Genomic DNA, 21,791 nt, shown 5'->3' on the forward strand with positions numbered 1-21,791 from the left:
TAATATCTCATTTCCAGCCTTAAACATTACATCCCATCCATCCAACATCCCCATAAGTCATCCATAACATAAACAATAAAACATTAATGTCCATAAATATATATTATCATGCATAGAAAATATTTCAGCCCTTTTAAACAAACATGAATATAACGTCCAGTTTTTTTTTTAATATCTCATTTCCAGCCTTTCTCAATAAAACATTACATCCCATCCATCCACTATGTTACATCCCATGAGCCATCCATAACATAAACAATAAACATTAATGTCCATAAATATATATTATCATGCATAGAAAATATTTCAGCCCTTTTAAACAAACATGAATATAACGTCCAGCCTTTCTCAAAAATCCATTCATCCATCCACTACATTACATCCCATAGGCCATCCATAATATAAACAATAAACATGAATATAATATCCATATACATATTATCAATGGAAAATATTCTAGCCCTTTTAAACAAATTCATGAACATGAAATAAACAATCCTCAAACAAGAATCTTTAACAACAAATATAGAATGTGTCGACCATAAGCCTTGAGTCACTCATCATCAACATAAATAAAGCTTGATTGGGGATCAAATTCTGGGAAAAAAGAAAAAAAGATTATTAAATTATATAAAAATAAACATTATGAAAAACTTCAATAAATATGGAAGAAAGAAATATGTTCATTACCTGATTCTGCCTCAAAACTTTCAACATTGTCCAGCGAGGCACGAAGATCAATAGTTATTGGATCTTTTAACCAATTCTGAGTACAAACAAGTGCCTCAACTGTTCTTGGAGATAATGAACAACGAAATGGGTCAAGCACCCAACCCCTGCACTAAAGGCTGACTCAGAAGAAACAGTAGAAACAGGAATGACCATCACATCTCGTGCAACTCTCGCCAAAATAGGATACTTGATTTCATTGATCTTCCACCAATCTAAAATATCAAAATTTGGAACTCGTGCCTCACAACCATGTTCCAAGTATTGATCAATCTCTGATTTGTTCCTCAAACTACTTTCAATAATTTCTTGCTGAGAATCAGAATCAATCATACTAGGATCAACTGAGGAAGGAGGCTCAGAGTATGAAACTCCACCTGAACTCCCATACATAATACTATACTCCTCGTACATGTCAATCATCAATTCTTTCACTTTTACAATCATTTCTTCAACTAAATTACCACCATATATTTTTTTGAATCAAAAATGCAAAAGACTAAATTTGCATCTTGGATCAAGAACAACAGCAATGAATATCATCAAGTTAGTCTTTTCAATTGATCCCCAATATTTGTTATATTTACTCTTCATGCTCGTAGCCATAACTTTCAAGACTGGATCATTACTTTGACTCATTTTTGATAAATGCGATTGAATGCCACAAATCTCTTGAAAATATGCATTAGATGTGACATACAAAGAGCCAGAAAGTCTTACAGTAGCATCATAAAAAATCTTCAAAAATTTAACCATTATTTTAACTCTCACCCAATCACTAGAGCTTGGGGGGCTCAAGCCCACACTACGACAATAGCGAGAAAAATAACCATCTTCATTCTCCAATCGCAAAAATGGTTTTTGAAATGTTTCTGCAACTTCTAGCATGAGATAAGTGGAGTTCCATCTGGTGGGAACATCAAGGCACACTAATTTTAAACAACTGATTTTCTCCTTCTCTATACACTTTTTGAATTTTTCCATTTTTGCAGGAGATGATCTAACATATTTAACCACATTGCGCACCCTTGCAATTGAATCATCACAATCTTTTAGCCCATTATTCACAATAAGGTTCATAATATGGGCGCAACACCTTATATGAATATACTTTCCCTCCAACAAATGACCTTCCGCAAATCTTTTTAAGTAATCAATGGCAACATCGTTTGAGGAAGCATTGTCAACTGTAACAGTAAAAATCTTCTCAATACCCCAATCCTGTAGACACGACTCCACATGCCTTCCAATAGTGTCCCCTTTGTGATTAGGAATTAAACAAAAATTTATAATTTTTTTGTGTAATTTCCATTCACAGTCAATAAAGTGTGCAGTAAGACACATATAATTAAAGTTCTGATTGGATGTCCAAGTGTCAGTAGTTAAACTAACCCGCCCAATTTCCTTAAATACTTTCCTCAACTTCTCCTTCTCTTTTTTAAATAGTTTAATACAATCTCTCGCTACAGTGGTTCGTGATGGCACTTGGAATCTTGGTTCTAGTGATTGACATACCTTCCTAAATCCTTGTCCTTCCACCACCTTAAACAGAACCTCATCACAAATTATCATCTCTGCAATTGCCATTCGTACATCTTCTGGATCAAACTTATGTGTAGCTTGTTGATCCTTGGGTCTATTTCTATCAGGGCTTTTTTAACAAACACCAACATGATGCAACATACTTGATGTACCATGTTTTTTGGGGTGACAAACGTAAGTCTTGTGGCAATAATTACACCCCGCTTTTGGGTCACTTAATGAACATCCATCTATTTTTGTGAAGTGTTCCCACACCGTTGATGGGTCATTACTTGCCTTCCTTTTGGGAGGGAGGATGGTGTTGCTACTACTAGACAAATTAATGTTTGAAGCTAAAGGAGTAGAAATTTCATTGTCTCTTAAATTTGTAGGAGTGTCACTTCTGAAGGAATCAATGGTACGAACTGACATATAATAAAAGTATGAGAAAATAAGAATACCAATTGAAAAACAAAACAAATGGTATTCTGAAATGTACCCAACAAAACAAAAATGTCTCTCCTTCAATGACAAGATAATTTACCCAATGAAATATAAGCTGTACGTTTTAGCAATCATATACAAAGGCCTAAAAAAATAAAATTTACCCAATAAGCTGGTCTTTGTTAATGTATTTGTTTTGTTGTTTTTGCTTTGTTCTATTTCGTAGAAGGAGATCAAGTGGGTGCTTGTTTGGGTACTTGCTCGCAAGAATGCAGGCCGAAACATTCTCAAGGGCCTTTCTAGAGTTTGGTTTCTGATTGCCGTGACCCAAATAATTACACAGGAGTGCCCAGAAATCCTTATTTGTTCCTATTTGAAAAGCTTTTCAAAATCTATGGCCTTTCTAGAGCCATGTATTACCATATGGAACTACTTATTTGTTAATATAGTCTTTGTCCAAATGAATTTGACTTCATCATAACTCTTTCTTTCCTTTTCCTTCGTCTGGGGTGAGATAACAATTTCTTAGCACCTGTTTTTAGTCAAAAACTTATCTCATTTATGTAGGGCACAATTGCCAGTGTTGGTGTGCAGTTATAATGTCCATAATATGTATTTATTTACAAGAAAATAGAAGGGTGCAAGAGAACTTTCTAGGAATGAAATTATGAGTCCATTGGGGGTGGGGAGGAGTAAATTATTAACGAAATGAAATAGTAGCATATACTTGGTTGGTAAATTCACTGAAAATATGATTGAATTTACTCCTCTTTTCTTTCCCTGATATCCCATTTTTCCCAGGAGCTTATTAAACAACAGGTCTCAAACATGTATCTGTGGCCAAAAGCCCTGGAAGTACCAATATTGGATCCATCAAAGTAAGTGTATCGTTATACTTTAAATTTTGATGCAAGCCTTTTGTTAGGATTTGCTAATGTTAATTTTCTGCAGAGCCATGAAAAAACCTGTTGGAAATCTCCATATGAAGGTTGTGAGGGCAATGAAGCTTAAGAAGAAAGATCTACTGGGGGCATCAGATCCTTACGTGAAACTTAAGCTCACTGAGGACAAGCTTCCCTCAAAGAAAACAACTGTCAAACACAGGAACTTGAATCCTGAATGGAATGAGGAATTTAATATGGCTGTTAAGGATCCAGAATCTCAAGCCCTAGAGATAATTGTTTATGATTGGGAACAGGTGGGTTTTCTTTTTATTTTTTTATTTTTTTTGGGGGGTGGTTGGTAAATACTCCAGTCCAAGTGCACCCTTACCTGTAGTCCATAGAAACTTTCCAATTGAAAATGTGGCAAATTGTGCACTCATTACCTCCAGCCCCTAATTTGTTTGGTACAACTTTTGGATTTCACTGCACACCTTTAGAAATTAAGTGGAAAATTCAGAGCCTCTCTTTGGTCCAAAATCATCCTTTGGTTGAGTTGTACAGGTCTTCGTATTATGAAACTATTGATGTTTAGTTGGATTTTCTTTAGTTTTTCCTCATGTTTCTCAAGTTCTGTTTCCTTTTACTCAGGTTGGCAAGCATGACAAGATGGGTATGAATGTTATTCCTTTGAAAGAGCTTACACCTGATGAGCCTAAAGTTATAACTCTTGAAAGAGCTTACACCTGATGTTATTCTGTCCGATTCATATGCCCAATTCTCATGACATAATTTGGAATAAGTAGAAGTTGAGGCTATTTTAAAATTGGTATTGAAGTTCTGTTAATCCATTCTTTGTGTTTTAACTAACAAAAGGCTTTAATTGATCTTTTGAAATAATGATCTTGATCTTGAAATAAGATCAATTAAAATAATGGACTCATCAAATTCATCTTTAAAATTTGATAAAAAGTACAAATTGTTTAAAAATTCAACACCTTCACGTCTATAATTTCACATTGAATTAGCCATTAGATTTATCATAATAATAATATAATATTATTTTTTTAATAATAATATTTTTAATTTATTTTCTTCATATTTTGTAATTATGCTAACTATATGGACATTAATAGTTTAATTTAGTACTTAAATAATTGATTCCCAAATAATTTAGAATAAAATAAAATAAAACTATTGCCTATTAAAATTAGAATAAAATATTAGTTTGAAAGTAGAATAGTAGACTTTCAAATTTAAAAGAAGAACAATAATTATTATAGCTCAAAACTTCTCAAATATCTTTTTGATAGATTATTTTAAATAAATTTATCAAAATTTAAAAATACATTAACTTAACAATCTATCTATCTATGATCAAATATCAATGACTAGAGAAAGTGCCAACTAACAGACAAATGCATAAAGGAAAAGAAAGAACAAAACAAAAAGTTAAAAAGCAGGAAAAGAAGACAATTCCTGTCCAAAAAAAGATCTCGTTGTCGAAGATTGGCAGTAACGTTGATGATGAGTTGGTCTTGAATTATTGAGATTGCTCTAGGGGTGTCAAATCGTGTTAACGGGTCGTATTCGTGTCGTGTCAAATCGTGTTAACGGGTCATATAGGTCAACCCTAACCCGACCCGTTAAACTTATCGTGTCAAAATCTCAAACCCTAACACGACCCATTAACATAACGGGTCGTGTCGTGTCAACCCGTTTTGACCCATTAATAAATATTACGAAATATTTTTTTTTTTTATAAGTAAACAAATAAATTAAGAAAATATTATGAAATAGGTTAATACGACACAATACAACTCATTTTAAACTATTTATGTAAATGAGTTGAATAGGCCTGAAATTAACCTTTTTAACCTGATTAAATTTAGCATAATTTTATATAAATGTTAAAATTACAATATCTATAAAAATTATAAAACTAATTATAAGTCTAAAACTACAATCCAAATAATAAAAATATCGAAATTGAAATTCTAACAATTTTATTTTTAGATATAATGGTATAATTGTAACTTTAACTTTCTTAACGTGTCATAACGGGTTATAACGGGTCAAAACGGGTTAACCCGTTAAGCAATCGTGTCTTAACGGGTCAACCCGTTTTGACCCGAATCCATTAAGGCTAAACCCTAACCCGCTATTATCGTGTAGTGTTCGTGTTGGGTTAACGGGTCGTGTGACATATTGCCACCCCTAGATTGCTCCTTCAACTTTTAAAGATTCAATTTCCTGCATGATCCCATTCACATCAAAATTCCAAGAGAATTCCTGATTACATCGTTGCCTACACTACTATTACTCCCCTTGTCCTGTCCTTGGATAGAGTATAGGCTGTACTTTTAAGCAACATATTTTTACTTTTTTCTCCTTCCTTTTTCTTTGCTATGGTAAACTAAGACTGGGTGACGTGCTAATTTAACAAATTAAAATGGTTATTAAGAAGGAAAAATTCCCATGATTTGATATGGCGCCCCACCAATCAATAAATGATCAATGACAATGACCAGCCAATTCAATGAAGAAAATGGTTTCTCAGCAGCAAATTTGGCGGATACTGTCATCACCAAACATCTTAATTAAAAGAGCTTTGTTACTCATAAGCCCATACACCACACACTACATAATTTTTTATTTTTTTTTATTTTTTAAATTTTATTTAACTTTATTCTTTTTAAAATAATAGATTTTTTCTATTAATCATCCATATACTACACATTTGGTAAGAGAAAAAAATTAAAAAAATAATAAAAAGAGTGGTATGTGGTGTATGAGGTTTATGAATAGAATTTTTCTTTTTAATTAGAGTAATTCTACCCTTAAGCCTCTATTTCACCCACACCACACACCAGCTGAGCTGGATTTATCTTTCTGTTTTTTTTTTTTTCAAAACGTGCGTTTTGAACAACACGGTTTTACCCAGCCCCCCTCCCCCCAAAATAGATCCTGCAGCACAGAATACGTATTCAAAAATTTTCCAAAGAATTAATCTTCGCATCAGCCACTATTTGGCTTCAGCCGCAGCACACCTTACGTGGCCTTAAGGTGAATTTCCATTTTTCTCCCTCTGCGCATTCCCATTCCCTCTCTTTGGTTTCACTTCATTTTAAATTCACCTATCCTCTTATTAGAGCACCTACACCTGCCTTAGACAATAACACCTCACAAGCACCAGCTGTATGCTCTCAACCGAATGCCACGTCCATTGCACCTGCTGCACAGCATCTCATAACAGACTCTGCTCCATAAGAATATTGGGAATTTGCTCAATCAAGAATATTATAGAATCTTCTAGAATTATCCTTGATGTAACCGCTGCACTTGTTCTATAAATATGGGCATTACTGTATTGAGGATTATTCAATATATGAAGAATACTCTTGTTCAAGAATTCTCTCTGTAATGCATTTCTACAAACACCTAGGATACATATATTCTCTTGTTGGTTTAAACATGGTATCGAGAGCCTGAAAGGGCCAACGCCCATTTTTTCTTTCTCCGATCATCATGGCACCATCAAAACCCACTTCTCCGAATCCCTCCATCACTAATTCCGCTGCCCAACTCATCACCATCAAACTCTCAACCGACAATTACTTACTCTGGCATGCTCAAATCACATCCTTTCTCCGTGGCAATCAACTTTTTGGATATGTCGACGGCACTACTCCAATCCCTCCTGCCCTCATCGATGATGTTCCCAATCCGAATCATTCCTTCTGGCTTCTACAAGATCAGCTCATCATGTCAGCTATCTACTCCTCCTTGACCGATACGGTTCTTTCTCAAATTCTTGAATGTTCCACTTCTCAGCAAATCTGGGAAACACTTCACACTCTCTATTCGGCTCAATCCACAGCTCATCTCATGCACACAAAATTTCAACTAGCTACTCTCAAAAAAGGGTCCGATTCAGTATCTACCTATTTTCACAAAGCTAAGGCACTCTCGGCTTCCCTCAATGCCGCCGGACATCCTCTTCCTGATTCCGAATTTATCATCTATATTTTGACTGGTCTGGGTTCCGATTTTGAGTCTGTAGTTTCTTCCATAACTACAAGACCCGATCCTCTCTCCATCTCTCAGGTTTACAGTTTTCTCATTAATCACGAATCACGGCTTGCACATCAGACCATGTCTCTCCTCTCCACCAATTATTTTACTGCAAACTCCACTACCCGAGGCTCTTTCTCTCCCTCCAATCGCAACCGTGGCCGAAGTCCTCGACGTGGAAGGGGAGGTCGTGTTTTCTCTCCAACTCCACCTAACTTCTTTTCTTCCGCTCAGACTAATCGACCCACTTGTCAACTCTGTAACCGTGTCGGTCACACAGTTGTTTCTTGCTATCATCGGTTTGATCATGCATATCAATCTCCTCCTCCTTCTTCTTTCTCAGCTAATTTCACCAATTTTCCAAATTCGTCCTCTACTTCTTCTAATTGGTTTCCTGATACGGCTGCATCGACACACTTCACCTCAGATTTTTCCAAACTTAATCTCGAGTCCACTGCTTATCAAGGGCCAGACCAAGTGACAATTGGAGATGGATCCTCACTTGCTATTCAAAACACTGGCTCTGGCTTACTTCCCACTCCATCTGGCAATTTTCTTCTCCGTCAATTACTTCATGTTCCTTTGATTTCTCGCAATTTATTATCTGTTAGACAATTTTGTTTAGATAACTCAGTTTTCTTTGAATTTAACTCATCTGGTTTCTTTGTGAAGGATTTACATTCCCAGGAAGTACTTCTTCAGGGCCCCGTTAAGAATGGCTTGTACGTACTTCCAACTGATGATCAGAATGTTCGTCTTCCCTCCCAACATGCTTTCATAGGCGAACGGACTTCATCAACTATATGGCATGCTCGTCTTGGTCACCCATCTCCACGGATCACTTCTTTTACCATACGACATCACAATCTTCCTATCACGTCCACCTCTACCTCATCCACTTGCTCGGCATGTCTCCAAGCCAAATCGCATGCTCTTCCTCATCCTTCTTCCCCTTCTCAATCGCAATTTCCTTTTCAATTGTTATTTTTAGATGTCTGGGGACCAGCGCCTGTGCTATCCTCTAGTGGTTATCGGTTTTATTTTTCCATTGTCGATGATTTTACGAAATATGTTTGGTTCTTTCCTTTAAATGCAAAATCTGATGTCTCGCAAATTTTTCTTAATTTCATTAAATTCGTTCGCAATACTTTTTCTAAAAATATTATTGCCGTTCAGTCCGACTGGGGTGGTGAATTCCGTCCCTTTCATGCCATATTACAAAAACTTGGCATCTCTCATCGAATTTCTTGTCCATATTCTCACGCACAAAATGGTAGCATTGAACGGCGACATCGCCACATTGTTGAAACTGGGCTCTCTCTTTTAGCCCAATCTTCAGTCCCTATCAAATATTGGGCTGATGCTTTTCAAACAGCAGTTTTTCTCATAAATAGAATGCCCACACCTATTCTTAATCATTTCTCTCCGTTTCAATTACTCTTTAATTCCTTACCTGACTATCATTTTTTACGTGTTTTTGGCTCGGCCTGTTGGCCCAATCTTCGCCCCTTTAATCGTCATAAATTAGATATGCGTTCTCAACTCTGTGTCTTCTTAGGCTATACCCTTGATCACAAAGGATACAACTGCTTACACATTCCCACTGGCCGGATATATATTTCCCAAGATGTCCGTTTTGATGAAACTCTCTTCCCTTTTGCTTCAACTCAAACCTCATCACAATCCCAAAGCTCACCCGCCCAGCCCAACTCTTTACATTTCTTTTCTCCACACTTACCAGACCGGACCCCATCTATGAGTCATCAGTCTACTACTCAATCCAGCCCAGCCGATAGCCTTTCCTCACTCAATGATCAAAGCCCAGCCCATGAGCCCATTGCCCCTAACCCTAACTCGGCATCTCCTTCTCCAGAATCTGTTTCCTCTGCGCCGTCTACTTCGCACGACTTCCCTGCACCGAATCACTCAATCCCTTCATCCTCACCAGCTCCGTCTTCCACCTCCCTCCAAAATACCCATCCCATGACCACTCGGTCCAAAGCCTCCATCACCCGTCCTCTTACCCGAAACGATGGCACCATTTTATGGCCACCACCGAAACCCACTGCCTCTTTCTCTACTCATCTATCCATTCCCGATGAGCCTGCTTCCTACACGGAAGCCTCCAAATATCCAGCCTGGCGTGACGCCATGGCCAGTGAGTTTGCTGCTCTTCTTCGTAACAAAACCTGGTCCCTCGTCCCTCCCCATCCCTCTCAAAATCTACTCGGTTCCAAATGGGTCCTCAAGACCAAACGGCTTGCCGATGGAACCATTGAGCGACGAAAGGCTCGCCTTGTTGCCAAAGGTTTCCATCAACAAGCGGGACTCGATTATTCGGACACTTTTAGTCCGGTCGTTAAACCGGTTACCATACGTCTTTTGCTTTCTCTTGCAGTGTCTCGGAAGTGGCCCCTTCATCAGTTGGACATACAGAACGCCTTCCTGCACGGGGACTTGGAAGAAGACGTTTTCATGCAACAACCTACTGGGTTTGTTCATTCTGACTTTCCTCACTTTGTTTGTAAATTAAAAAAATCTATCTATGGTTTGAAACAAGCCCCTAGGGCTTGGTTTGCAAAGCTTAGCTCGAAATTAATCTCACTCGGCTTTCATGCTTCTGTCTCTGATTCCTCTTTGTTTATCTTTAAATCTGCTACTGCTTCTGTGTATGTTCTCATTTATGTTGATGACATAGTAGTCACTGCCTCTGATTCCTCTCTTATTGCTGATTTTATATCCTCTTTGTCTGAATCTTTTCCTGTCAAAGACTTAGGTCCACTTCATTTTTTTTTGGGAATTCATGTCTATCGCACGGCTACTGGACTTTTTCTCTCTCAGTCTCGTTACATTTCGGATCTATTAAAGAAAACAAATATGCATGAGTCTAAACCTGTGTCAACACCAATGTCTACCTCTAATAAACTTTCAGCGCTTGATGGGCCCTCTTTTGAGGATCCTCAGCTCTATCGGAGCGTTGTTGGTAGCCTTCAGTATCTATCCTTCACTCGTCCTGATATTTCGTTTGCAGTCAATAAAGTCTGTCAGTTTATGCATTGTCCTCGCCAATCTCACTGGCAAGCTGTTAAACGCATACTGCGTTATCTCAAACTCACCATCTCTCTTGGCTTATATTTCTCCTCTGACTCTCCTCTTCATTTAACAGCATTCTCTGATGCTGATTGGGCTGGTTGCCCGGATGATCGGAAATCGACGGGTGAGTTTTGTGTCTATTTTGGATCTCATTTAGTATCTTGGGGTTCCAAGAAACAAGCCACAATAGCTAGATCATCGACTGAAGCTGAATATAAATCAGTTGCAAATACTGCTTGTGAAATTCTTTGGATACAAGCCTTATTAAAAGAATTGGGGATTTTTATTTCTGCTGCACCTCACTTGTTATGTGACAACATTGGAGCCACTTATCTTTCGGCTAATCCTGTTTTACACTCACGGACTAAGCATGTGGACCTTGATTATCACTTTGTCTGTGATCGTGTCGCTAACAAAACTCTCATTGTCTCCTTTGTCTCAAGTAAAGAACAAATTGCAGATATTTTTACTAAGCCACTGTCCTCAGCACGTTTTGCACTTCTACGTTCAAGCCTCACCATCCAATCGGTGCCGCTTGAATCGCGGGGGAATATTAGAGCACCTACACCTGCCTTAGACAATAACACCTCACAAGCACCAGCTGTATGCTCTCAACCGAATGCCACGTCCATTGCACCTGCTGCACAGCATCTCATAACAGACTCTGCTCCATAAGAATATTGGGAATTTGCTCCATCAAGAATATTATAGAATCTTCTAGAATTATCCTTGATGTAACCGCTGCACTTGTTCTATAAATATGGGCATTACTGTATTGAGGATTATTCAATATATGAAGAATACTCTTGTTCAAGAATTCTCTCTGTAATGCATTTCTACAAACACCTAGGATACATATATTCTCTTGTTGGTTTAAACACCTCTCACCCACCCCCACCCCCGTGTTGCTCATCCTCTCCCCCAACCCTCCGTGTTGCCCATCCTCTCCCCCACTCCCACCCCCTGCATCGCCTATGGATGATGACCCGGTGGCTTCCATGTCTTTTTCTCTGATCTCAATTCAAATTAGCTGAAAGTGCAGCCAAAGTGTACAGACTCTAAAGAATGACTACACAGTATGAACTGTACAGTCACGACTCAGTGCTATCGCTCTGTTTCTGGCCGTCTTTCTTGAGTCCACGTGTCCGCCAGTTTCCAAGCTGCAGTGTCTCTTTCGTCCTCTCGAAACCCAAGTGGCTCCACCGTGTCTTGGCCATGGCCATTAAGCGCAACCCTAAGCATCTCAAAGACTTTGCTCCTCGCTTCACCAAGGTCCCATTCTCGCCCTATTGTCATCTCTTCCCTTACGTAGACCGCACATGCTTGATTTCATTTTCGGTAGTTAGTGTTTCCATACAAAGGACTTGTTTGGTTGTTGAGAAAATAGCGTTAGAGAGAGGATAAGACATTATATACGATCGTTGTAGTTTTGATAAAAATGATAAGTAGGAGGCCAGGCTTGATGAAATTTGGAAAGAAAAAAGATCAGGTCCTTTACTCGTTTTGACATTTTCTTCAATCGGTACTAAATGCCACCAATTCATAATAAGTCAAAGAAAATAAATCATCGTGATGATCACTTGTTCATCAGTTTTATTCCCGAAAGGATTTTTTTTCTCAAAAAAAAAAAAAAAAAAAAAAAGAAAGAAATGGGACGGTTGATTGACAAGCATAGTGAACAAAGCTCTCATGGCGAGAGAGAACAGATTTAATATTACCTTAATTGGCATGAAAACATCAAGAGGATGGCTTGCTTTATTTTAAAGCTGATTCATCAGGAGTAGACAACTGGAAATTGGAACCAATTGTCAATCTTTTGAAACAAGGAGCGGTTGGGGTCATTCCTACAGACACTCTGTATATTGCTCTTCTTCTTTGGTTGCCTGAGTTATTTTGAGGCAATATTTGACATGGTAACCTCAGCGCTTGTGCCGTTCTGGGCCCTACGTAATATGTTTCTTGTTGTAATATTAGTCCTAGTTGTATGGTCAAGTTAATTTTGAAGGGCATATGTTTCATTAAATATTCATTTTGACTTTTTCTTAAGTTTCATTTATTAATTATGAATTTATTAAAGCTAATTTAGATTCTACTTTCATTTCTATTATTTTCTGGTTTTCTTTCTGCAAGAAAGTTTTCACCTTCCTCTCTTTGATTTTCTCAACTTTGTTAGTGCGATCTGGTCATGTATTGCCCCCCTTGTTTTCCTTTCTTTTTTATTTTGGTACCTCGTAATTTTATTGTTCCCCTTTCTTAGTTGATTATTGTAACAGGTTTCTTTGTTCATAGGTATGCAATCGTTTGTGATTTGAAAAGCAATTCAACGATTGAAGTATATGCTAGATGAGTAAGTTCTTGCTTTCAGCCAAAGTTGTGGATTCAACTGCAGCATAGTTAATCGTATATGGTTACTTATTCTTGAGAGTCAATATTGAATATCAAACCACAATGCCTATAGTGTTGTGTAAGTACTATTGTGATTTTATTTTGTGGAAGAACTGAAATACGATCCAAGATAGGAAGAGAGCTTGGCCCAATATTATTTTGCACATTATGCTTTATCATTTGAATTAAATTTTGGTACTGTGTGCAGGGAGAAGTGAGGAGATGTGAATTTTTCGTTTGGGCGGAATACTTCACTTGCTAGAGGAAAACATTCGTATAAGAGAGAATAAATTATGGAAGATGTGGATGACATATTGCTACGTGAGAATGAAGTTAGTAAAAAGGAAGATAAAGTACAAGAGAGAGAACTCTTCAGAAGAAAAAGAAAAAATTAGTGTTTATATTGGATTGTCATATTTGTAATAATTTTGGCTTGATTCGGATAATTTTTTTATTTTTTTATTTTTTATTTTTTATTTTTTTTTTATATATATAAGTAATGATTCGGATAAATTGTATATAAATAGCACGTTGTATGAAATACATCATTTTTTTATGGATCAACTGTAATGGTATGTTTTGTATTGCACTGAGAAAACAATCATCTTGTATATATAACAAAATCAAAGTTGTGCATTCTCTTGTTAAGATTCAATAGATCCACAAGTCAATCATATGGTATAACATAATCTGGACTTGCCTTTTGACAAAACACATCAACTATTTATTTTTAAAAAGTAATTGAAAATGTATAACAAAATGAAATTATGGAAATACGTAACTTATTGAGGCTTAAAGTCAACTCAATATGATTTTAGCACTTTGGAAAGCCTGTAACAACAACTCTAGAGGCATTTTCCTGTGATGCAACTCTGGAGCCGTTGTCTGTAACACACAAATTGCTAGCATGGTAACCTTTCCTGAAAACTCTTAGATTTCACTTATAATTAGTACATTGTTCACATGATAATGACTATCTCATTATCCATCAATTTCATTTACAAAAAAATCTTCACTCCAATTTAAAGAACGTCCTACAATGGCCTAGTGAAAGTAATATTGACAAACTATAGTAATACAAGATATACAATCAGCTTCACTGCAACACCCTTAGAAACTGTCCACTTGTCTTTGCTTCCAATCTTGCCAAAATCCAATCCTGGGTTGAAACCAGATCTGAAAAATGGCAAGAGTAAATATACTGGAGGCCATAAATGAGGAAAATTTGGCTGAAGATAAACAAGCAAAAAGAGCTTGGACTTAGAAGAATACCATCATAACCTCATCAGAAAAGAAACACAAACACGGTAATGATGAAATTTTAATAGTAAAAAAACTTCAACAAGCTTCGAAGTTCAAAGAGAGCACAACTCCAAGTGGGAACCAAAAGTGCAAACTTTAGCAAGTATACAAAACTGGGAATGTCCTCCTCAAGGTAAATATTTACTGTAATATGATACAAAACTGGGAACGTCCTCCTCAAGCAAATGACAACATATATATTGCAGAAACTAGGAATTAATTACCCATGATGATCATTGTTTCATCCCAACCAAAATATATTTGCATGCACCCAAAAACAACATAATGCATTTTACCAAGGGTGATGCTACACCCATAGAGGATTGAGAATAAAAACCAAAATAAGCTTTTACCAGACATAAACAGTTTCGAAGGGAATAGAACAACCAACTGCCTTCATCCATTCTCGAACAATCTATTTTATTTAATATTTGGGCTAGCAAAAGTAAAGTAACCACGATGCTTCACAAGTATCCATTATATGTCATCATCATGTATTGCAAATAAGAATTGACCTGAAAGAACCCGACAGTCATGAATCCCAGTTCGAACAAATATCCATTCATCAAAAGTATCAACTATTTTTGCAAGATCATCATTTGAAACCTTCAGGGTAGGTGCTGCTGAACCGCAACCAACTAATTTGCAGCCTTTACTGACCAACCAGTTAATATTCATTTCCAAAGTATGGGATCAGGATAACAACTAGTATAACTAAGATTGCCATTTCTAATTGAAAATTCTCTTTCCATTGAACCATTCAGATATCAAACTGAGGATGACTCTAACTTGGCTAGACCTTTTTTAATAATGTGGAACCTCATCGAGGCAGAGCCTTCAAATTTACCCCTAAAGAGTAAACCCCAGATGCACAAAGTATAATAAAACTATCTATAGCAGTCAAGGACAGGCACAAGTAAGCCACTAATCCCACATAAAACAAGATACAGGATATAGGAAAGAAGGAGTTAATAATATTAAAAATCTTCACAGCATTAAAAGCTAATGGCACAAGACTCTTTGCCACAAAAAGAGAGTTCCATTCAAAAGATAAGGCATTTCCAGTTTTCACTTAACCAATACCATTTTTGAAAGATATATATGGTGTCATCACCTTCAAAAGGTTACTAGTACTGCTTCTTTATCAATATTGTAAGAGTAAAGCAAGTTCAGCATAAATAACAGACAATAGGCACACACTCAGATATAGTAAATGACAAGGTGGCATATTGGCAACAGGGAGATTATTGTATCATTAAAGCCAATACTTTAGTAATTCTATAATAAATCAAGAAAGGAGATCACTCATTTGCTGGATTCAACTTTACAGCATCCATATGCCTACAAATCTTTTACGCAAATGTAAAAATTTCAGCTTAAATATGCATTTCTACGACAGAAACACATGACATATGTATGTTTTCATATACACACATAATGGATTAAACTCAACCAGAGCAAACAAATGCATTAGTCTTTGCTGAGCAAAGATTCCCGTTCTTCTGAATTCGCAGATTGACGAAAACATAAAAAGAATATAACCTCGAGATTATATTCCAAATAAAAACAAGGTCCAAGGGGATAATAATCGAATCATAAATCTAATATTTGATTTTTTTTTACTTGATTTAATATCCTACATTTTCACAACAGCCAAACCAAGCTTTAAATAAATAAACAACGTTTTCGAATAGAATCACTGTGAAGAAATAGAAATGCAAGGAAAGGCAAAACCAGAGAGAGGTGGAGGTCAAAGAACGAAGAATAACAAGCAACGAAACAACACCGCACGGATCGAGGCATTGAATGTTTGAATTTAGAACTGCATTTTCAGGCATGCACGAGGGATTAGCAGATCCGTGAAGAGCAAAGAGTGAATCAAAGAAAATGGCAAATCTCGTAAATAACTCACAGTTATATTCCGGTCTGTGAAAAGTACGGAGGCTTGCTCTCTCCGGTAACCGGTCTCCGGTGCTAGACCCTTTTGGCCTTATCAAGCTGTGAGTGTCTCTTTTTCTTTCTGTCTGTTACTCTGTGTCTTCAAGTGCCTTTGTAGAAAAACTCTGGAGCTACGAAGACCAAATTTGGAGCAATTTCTCACTCCAAAGAAAACCCAGAAAATAATGAGAGGAGAACTTTCATTTTGCTTTAACTCTTCCAAAATAGGGGGAAGGATTTGAATTGTGCAGTGGAAGGCTCACGGGCACTGGGCGACGAGAGGGACGGCGACGCGGGTGCTAGGTGACGAGTGGTCCCTGTGAACTCCCTCTTGTTTGAAATGGATTGTGGGGAAAAAAGGCTAGGCGACGATGGTTAGAGGCAGGCCGATGAGTCACCGTTGTTGGGCGACGTCAGGGACGGCGACGCTCGAGTGTGCTAGGCGACGAAAGGGAGGGAGGGGGACGCGGGAGTGCAATGGGTTCAATACGTCGATGGTTCAAAATTCAAATGCTAATTTTAGCAGAAACGAGAAAAAAAAAAAAAAAAAGAACGCCACGTATGGTGTGCAAAGTGTGCACCTGCTACAGTTGTGGATGCGTAGAATAACTCTTTTCCAAATGAGTTCAGCTACGCAGAAGCCACTGTAGCGGTGCACACTTTGCACTCACTACGTGGCGGTCTGTTTTATACTTTTTTTTTTTTTTTTTACTTCCTAAGCAAAACGCACCGTTTGAAAATCATTTGAAAATCAGTTTCAGATTTTATCCCCATTCGAAATCATCGCGCGAACTCCCTCCTCCCTCGACAGCAACCGGCGTGCACTTCCTCTACCCAGAGGCTCCCGGCGCCGCCGAGTATCTCCTCATCGCCACCGAGGGGCACTGCTCAGTCAGCCCAGCTCCGGCGCACAACCTACAGAACATATTTCAGAGTGGGTAAACGCGATCCGAAACTCGCGTAAACCCACGTCGTCACGACGAACCCGTGTCGGGGTTCCTCTGCCCAGGGCCACCTCGCGACGGTGTATCCATGTTCGACGGCAGCTCCAAACGGTGGTACGTCGGAAACCTGCTGCAAGTTTCGGCGACTTGATTGAACGCACGAAACCAGCGAGAACTGCCCCTAACTGCTTTGTTTCGGCCACGGTTTGCTGAGCTTGGTTGGTAAAAATTTTTCCATCTCAAGTTTACACTATTATTTTATTCATGTGTACATGGTGATGGAATGGTTTGTATTTTCTGAGATGGGTAATGGGGGTTAGGGTAGGGCATGGAGGAAAAAAATTTCATCTTTGTTAGAATACGTGGAAGAAACTCATCTAGTTTCGCCGTGTGCACTTCTCCTCTGCTTTTATTCTGGAAATGCTCTGTTTGAGTCGAAAAAAAATCTCCGCTGCTCAGTATATGTATCGTTATTTTTAGAAAGGTAAAAGTGTTATGGCTGGGGCTGTATTTTTGATTGGTACAGCAAAATCTAACAGTATGAGTGTGTTGATACAGCAAAATATAACCGACCAACGCGAATTACTTCCACCAAAATCTTTAGCAACATTGGCTGGAAAAATCTGTAAAAATTATTGTGAGGGTGGAGATCAGTTAGGCTTAGAAGTCTGAACTCCTTAGTTATGCGAGACGTATTACAAATGTTCAGGTTGGTTTGGTTAAAAATATAAAAATTAAATATTAGTGAAAAAAATAATAACCCAGTTTCGTTCAATATACATCCATTATTTACTAAATTAGATGGTTCAATTTTAGTCTTAATCGTCACTATTGCCTTTATTTCATTCCTCTTGCAAGCTTGGGACTTCCAGAGGTTTCCTTATTGCCCATAAGAACTTTATACATTTTAGTTTTTATATTTGAGGTTGGGTAACCATATCTTTGTATCATAATAGTCTCTATCAAAGTCATGCACCATCCTTGGTCATCATTAAATGCCTCCTCAAGTTCCAAGAGAAACCGAGAAATGCAACAGAATGTACTTCTTCATACATAATCGATCAGTTGAGAAATTAACATATGATCATTGCTTATCAAAGTGCTTATCTTTTCATAATATGCATTACGTATGGAGGGATTTAATCTTCCTTTTTATTCTTTTGTCGTCATGTTCATCGTCTATAAAGTCTTGGAAGACATTCATAGTCTTAGTGTGATGGGGGAAGACGAAGATGGAATGCCACATAGTTGCTCGACGTCGACTTCGCATTCATTAATGCCGCATTCAGATATTGTTTATGGCAATCCGATCGTCTTCCAAGTAAGTATAGTTTTTGATGTCTTTAATTTTTTAATAATTGATGTGGCAAGCTCATGATTATTTAAAAATTTCATATGGTAGCGTTGTTTTGATGTAAATATCAAAGTTTTGAAATCCGTTCCGGAGACCATTCCGGTCGAGGCACTGGAACGAAATATTTCGGTACCGATACGTTTCGGTGTACCGTTTCGGAATTAATTATATATTATATATAAATATTTATATGTATATATAAACTAACAATTAATCAAATAAATACATATATATGTAAGTGTGTGATATGTATATGTGTATATATATAGAAGAATTAAAGATTTATAAAATGAATATATATTGAAAAAAATCATAAACTTGAGTTAAGACACAAAAATAAAGGAAAAAAAATTAAAGAATAGACAGATTATTAAAAGTAACAATACTTCTAGTGCACGGAAAGAGGTATTTGAATTCTAAAAGTACAATTTTATTCATTATTTTTCAACTTATTTACAAAAGAATTTTTTTCTTTTTTTTTTTTTTTTTTGGACCGGAATTACCATTCCGGCCGGAATACCGGAATTCCGGCCGGAATTGACCGGAACGGCCGGAATTTGACCGGAACGGCCAGAATTTGACCCGGAACGGAATAGACACCTATCCGGTTCCGGTCACTGTTCCGGCACGAAAAATTCCGGCCATTCCGGCCTGAACGGAACGGTTTTTAAAACCTTGGTAAATATGCCATGTCCTCCGACAAGTAATCCGGTAGACAATCGCCCATTTCATGCTTCATTAGAGGTATGAGAATTTGTCATGAATTTTTAATTTTCAGAAATTAAGAATCATAGCATTTGTTTAGAGTCATTCTAATCTGCCTAACAGAATTGGGGTAATGTTTTATTAGTTGCCACATTATATGTCGTACTCGCCGAGTAATCCGGAGGATCTGAGACAAGAGGCGCCCTCATCGTCAACTGTGGCAGCTGCTGTAGAATTTGAACAAAATGTGGGCAGTACATCACCGATGACTGATGCACATTTTCTTGACGTCGATGGTATTTTATATCAACCTACCTTTTTAACATTGGACGTAAGATGCTACTTTTTCACTCAAAACTTGTACACACGTTAAAGGTGCTTTTGCATGAGTACGCCGAAAGCCTAACACAGACGTAAGAGAATGGAAAACATGGGTTTTTGTCACGTCTGTGTTCTATTAAATATGTCGATGGTTTTTGGGAATATTTTTTGGGTTCCCTCAGCAATTACATGCAGCCGACTTCTGTTATGGCTTCTAAAATGCGCAGAATACCAAACAATTCCTTGCTCGGTCATAACTTATAATTTACAGCAGCCAACGCGAATTAGAGTCCCTGGAAGAATGGAAATATTTTCAAGTATGCAAGCCTAACCAAAAAGCAGCAATAAAAAACTCAGATTTGAATGTAGACTCACTTTACATTCCAAAATAATTTTAGAAATAAATACTTACGCCTATTTCATCATATTTTTTACCATTCTATACAGTTGAAAAAAACTTCCACATTTGATTATCAAAGAGATTACTAAACAAACTTTGAAGCCACACAGGTTGCTCTTAGCAACATATTACTTACATGCTGTTCATCAAAACATGGTTTTAACTAGTATGACATTCAAAAACCACCTAATCTAATCCATATACAACAGTATGTTTACATGAAATTTATCCAAACCAAGCAAGCACTATTACAATTGTCATAACCCAATACAAAAACAACAATTTCCGCTTTTCCTTTTTCAGATTCTTCACTATCTTTCTCACTTTCTCTTCCCTTTTCCGAATGTCATACTCGCGATGTAGTACATCATCCCACGTCTTCGAAGCCTTATTCTCTCTTGCACGAAAATTCTCTTCTAGCAGATAAAGTATATCCGCCCATACAAAGAATTCGCACATTGCATTTCCCTGCACACAGTGCAAACTCCCAATGCCATTGATAAAATACCAACCGCAATCAGAAACTTATTATGCAAATTTACCAAATAACAAGTTTACCGTATTATAATTTGGGCAAGCAAAAAATCTCCTTCTAGGATTTTTCTTCGTGTGGGACGTCTTTAATGTAGTTTTCAAACCACACCAACAAGTTGGTGACTCAATTTGAGAATCATTAACCACAGATGATGAATGAGATGATGCCATGCGTGCTTCAGAACAACCAAAGACATTCAACATCAAATTGTGAGAAAGTAAATAACCATATCAACTGCAAAAAGCTCTAAGTTTGAAACTGACCTCACAATACATGATCTGGCCAACAATATTTTTTTATCTTTTAAATCCAAACATTAGCATCAAAATAGACATCAAAATAGACAATTCTGCCTTATCAAACATTTTCTAATTTAGCAACCGATCGATACATTATCATAATTTTCCATACATTTACATTCACCATAATTGGAATAAGGAACATGATTTTTCAGTTAACCATACTGTAAAATACAGAACCATAGCCAAATTGAAAAATACAGAACCATATTTATGTAAAGCCATGAGTCAATGCAATCTGGAAAATTTGTACCTACTCCACTTTCGCAATCTGCAAGAAGATCCCTACTCCAGTTTCGCAATCTGTAAAATACCAAGAACAGTTTAGAACCTTTCGTGGGGAAAAATTTACCTTTCTCAACGGGGAGTGATAGGAAGGGTTTACGTAGCAGAGCATCAAGGGGCTGAAGGTTTCGGAAACCTGAAATGGAGCATCTGGTTTTCACTAACGGCGTAGGGTCTCGGGACCAAAACTGGGATGGGTTTCAAAACGGAATGACCATATGGTTTCACCGAACGGCGTGGGGTTTCAAACCCAAAACAGGGATGGGTTTCAAACGGAATGACGGGTATGGTTTCACCGAACGGCGTGGGGTTTCGGGACCAAAACAGGGATGGGTTTCAAAGGAAATGACCATACGGTTTCACCGAACGGCGTGGGGTTTTGGGGGGGACACTGGCCGGTGGGTTGGGGGCTTCGATGGCTCGGTGGGGGGTTGGGGACCTGGTGGGTTTCGCCGTTTCAGACCACTTTGCATTCACCGAACGGCGTTTGTGTTCGGGAGGAAAACTGGCCGGTGGGTTTTGACGGCCATGGTTTGCTGGTTTCGGGAAGCCTAGCTCCGTCGACGGCTCCGGGGGGTTGG

At 37.7% G+C, this 21,791-nt stretch overlaps 2 protein-coding genes and 1 long non-coding RNA gene across 5 annotated transcripts in view; 2 read left to right on the plus strand and 1 right to left on the minus strand.

Annotated features, from left to right (window-relative positions):
- The window catches only part of LOC122294514 (putative disease resistance RPP13-like protein 1), a 78,373-nt gene that overhangs the window by 50,635 nt on the left and 5,947 nt on the right, over positions 1-21,791 (plus strand). The gene's annotated exons all lie outside the window — the stretch shown is intronic.
- Positions 2,594-4,325, plus strand: LOC122294635 (synaptotagmin-2-like). The gene is made up of 5 exons (XM_043103538.1): positions 2,594-2,668; positions 2,921-2,998; positions 3,496-3,572; positions 3,646-3,892; positions 4,227-4,325. Exons 1-5 carry the CDS (start codon positions 2,594-2,596, stop codon positions 4,323-4,325), a joined length of 576 nt encoding a protein of 191 aa, XP_042959472.1.
- Positions 14,044-16,840, minus strand: LOC122294518. The gene is made up of 2 exons (XR_006237667.1): positions 16,342-16,840; positions 14,044-14,303 (listed from the first exon to the last, which is right to left on the minus strand). It is a non-coding gene; the product is annotated as an uncharacterized LOC122294518 (long non-coding RNA).

The sequence above is a fragment of the Carya illinoinensis genome, chromosome 14, assembly GCF_018687715.1.
Source record: "Carya illinoinensis cultivar Pawnee chromosome 14, C.illinoinensisPawnee_v1, whole genome shotgun sequence".
In the NCBI taxonomy this organism is placed as follows: Eukaryota; Viridiplantae; Streptophyta; class Magnoliopsida; order Fagales; family Juglandaceae; genus Carya; species Carya illinoinensis.